General features: G+C 42.2%; 1 protein-coding gene across 1 annotated transcript; it reads right to left on the minus strand.

Moving 5' to 3' along the window:
- Nucleotides 1-530: 530 nt before the first annotated feature.
- On the minus strand, nt 531-2,280 carry LOC119355217 (L10-interacting MYB domain-containing protein-like). Its single transcript, XM_037621999.1, has 3 exons — nt 1,939-2,280; nt 1,341-1,652; nt 531-1,252 (listed from the first exon to the last, which is right to left on the minus strand). Exons 2-3 carry the CDS (start codon nt 1,650-1,652, stop codon nt 980-982), a joined length of 585 nt encoding a protein of 194 aa, XP_037477896.1. The 5' UTR covers nt 1,939-2,280; the 3' UTR covers nt 531-979.
- Nucleotides 2,281-2,494: the final 214 nt, after the last annotated feature.

Genomic DNA, 2,494 nt, shown 5'->3' on the forward strand with positions numbered 1-2,494 from the left:
ATGATTGGGGGCCACCAACCATCCACAAGAACATAGCTAAAGACTCTTACGATGTCACTTCTCTGCTTGACTTCAATCCATAATGAGACACTAGGATATTGTGCAATGACTCAAATACTCTTCGACTCATCCGAAACATCCTATAACAACTCCTTTTGTGACCAAGAGTTTCCATAACCCATTCATAACCAGTTTGTTCTGGAATCCTATATGGTTCTTTTGGTAGATAGGTTTTGGTGTAGTGATTACCCATGTCACCCATACACCCAACTTGATATGCCAAAGTCGCCAACCGCTTGAGCTTTTTCCTCCTTTTCCTAGGCTCATCATCGATATCCTGATCCACTCCATTCATCTACAAAAAATTTGGGCAGTAACATTGTCAAATATGGCAGAAACAACATGTATAACAATATTTACAAAAACTAGACATGAACATTGCTAATATGTGGCAGCAACAACATTTTCAAAAACTGGACAACAATAAGATAGATATGGTTCATCACAAACAAGGTAGCAATAAGATAGATATGGTTTGTCACAAACAAGGCAGCAATAACATAGATATGGTTCATTACATCACAAAGACACGTGTTCATTAGTACTAAAACAAATAGTTATACAAATAGTTCAAACATAGTTGAGTTGGAGGACAAGGTTTTGTGGTTCTATTTGTTCATTTGATCATGTTTCCTATTGAGCCAATCAAGTCTCCCCTTTTTTGTTTCGATCAGCATGAACAACTCTCTATAGTTGGGTTGGAGCACAAGGTCAGTGGCTGTGAAATACAAAGGAGTTCCCTCCTCGGCCCCACAATACTTCGTCAAAGTCAAAACTTCCTTCATGGTAGGAACAACACTTGCTGGAGCATGAGTTGCTGCTATCTCTGAATTTATATTCCCAAGTGTGGCCTTCTACTCACGTAGAAAAGGGTTCTTGTCCTCCTTAGCTGACTCGTCAATAAACTTGGCCTTGCGCTTCAGATATTTTGCCGCCTTCCATCCTTAGGTGATACCTTGACCTCCTTTGCCGCCTTTCCATCCTTAGGTGAAACCTTGACCTCCTTCAATGCATTTCCATCCTCCTCAGACTCTTCTCCAACATCAGGCATATCATCATCATTTGTGTTGTCTGACATCTCCCCAGTAATAGATGATGTAGCCCCGGTGACATGTGCGTTGGCGAACATGACACGGATTTCTTCCAAGTTGGCCAGCCCCTTCTTCTTGTACTTTGCATGCTTAGGATTTTTCTGAAATATAGCATAAGAGTTAGCAATTCCACAAACAAAATGATTCTACCAAATAAACGCTGCTAACAAAATAAATGATAGTACATACCTTAAGATGTATTTTCCACCAATCATCATCGGCTATAATGGTTTTGTTCACATCATCCCAACCTAGCCCAGTTGCCGCATTTTTCAACAACATGAATTGTACATATTGTCTCTTCAACATGTCCCGTTTGTTTTTAAATTGATTCTGCGAACATCTTTTTCGAGTCCTATCAAAGAACTTATCTTCAAGATGTGTGTACCCTCTACGGTTCAAACATCCCTTTGGCCTATTTCCAGCATCGACCTCGTCCTTGCATATCTCATAGAAGATAGTTATGTGATGTGCATCCCAATTAGCCTTTTCCTTTTCCATCTAGTTCACAAGATAAATATTAAGGTTAATTGTCAAGCACTTCATGCACATACTGCGGTCATGCATTGCTGCCATAACACTTTAATCAATCAACACATATACTAATATAGGCTAATCTGACCATAGTATTTGACATACATCAACACACTTTGTATTATGGCAGCAATAATTCACACAAATATGGCAACAAGAATTCACACAAACACATTAGCAACATTGTATCTATCTCACATATGGAAGCAAGAACAAACAGGGGTTTGTACATCACAAAAGTAGATTCTTTTACCTCACAGAGAGCTGCCGGGACAGAGCTTCAGCGAGGTAGGTGGTGCAGCTCGGATTAGCAGCAGCAGCAAGTTCCCGGAGTGAAGAGGTTCGTCGGGTGAAGGAGGAAGGGGGATGGAGGCATCCAGCGGTGGTGGCTAGCCGGTGCTCCTCTCCCCATGTAACGGCAGCAGCAGGAGAAGAGTCCCTGGTGGCAAAGTGGAGGGGATCTTCAGGCGGACGGGGACAGATCCGGAGGCGGTCGGTGGACGGCGGCGCCAAGCCGTCGTGGTGGAGGAGCGGGCCGGTGTCCACCAGCAAGGGCGACGGCGGGACGAACCCTAGTCGCCAGAAGGGGAAAGGATAAGGGCTTCTTTGATTCAAAGGAATTTTATAGGATTTCTGGAGGATTAAAATCCTTAGGATTTTTTCCTATGTTGGTCCATTGATTCATAGGATTGGATCCCATAGGAATTTTTCCTATGGAATCTTTTGTACTACATTTCATAGGAAATTTAACATCCACTCCAACCTCTTTTTACAATTCCTTTGTTTTTCCCGTGGCATCAAACAATCAT

Source organism: Triticum dicoccoides, chromosome 2A (assembly GCF_002162155.2).
Source record: "Triticum dicoccoides isolate Atlit2015 ecotype Zavitan chromosome 2A, WEW_v2.0, whole genome shotgun sequence".
NCBI classification, from domain to species: Eukaryota; Viridiplantae; Streptophyta; class Magnoliopsida; order Poales; family Poaceae; genus Triticum; species Triticum dicoccoides.

Coding starts and splice junctions, on each gene's coding strand:
- LOC119355217 (XM_037621999.1), bottom strand. CDS start 1,652: ATGGAAAAGGAAAAGGCTAATTGGGATGCACATCACATAACTATCTTC. Junction 1,253..1,340: donor GGTGGAAAATACATCTTAAG/GTATGTACTATC, acceptor GCTATATTTCAG/AAAAATCCTAAGCATGCAAA.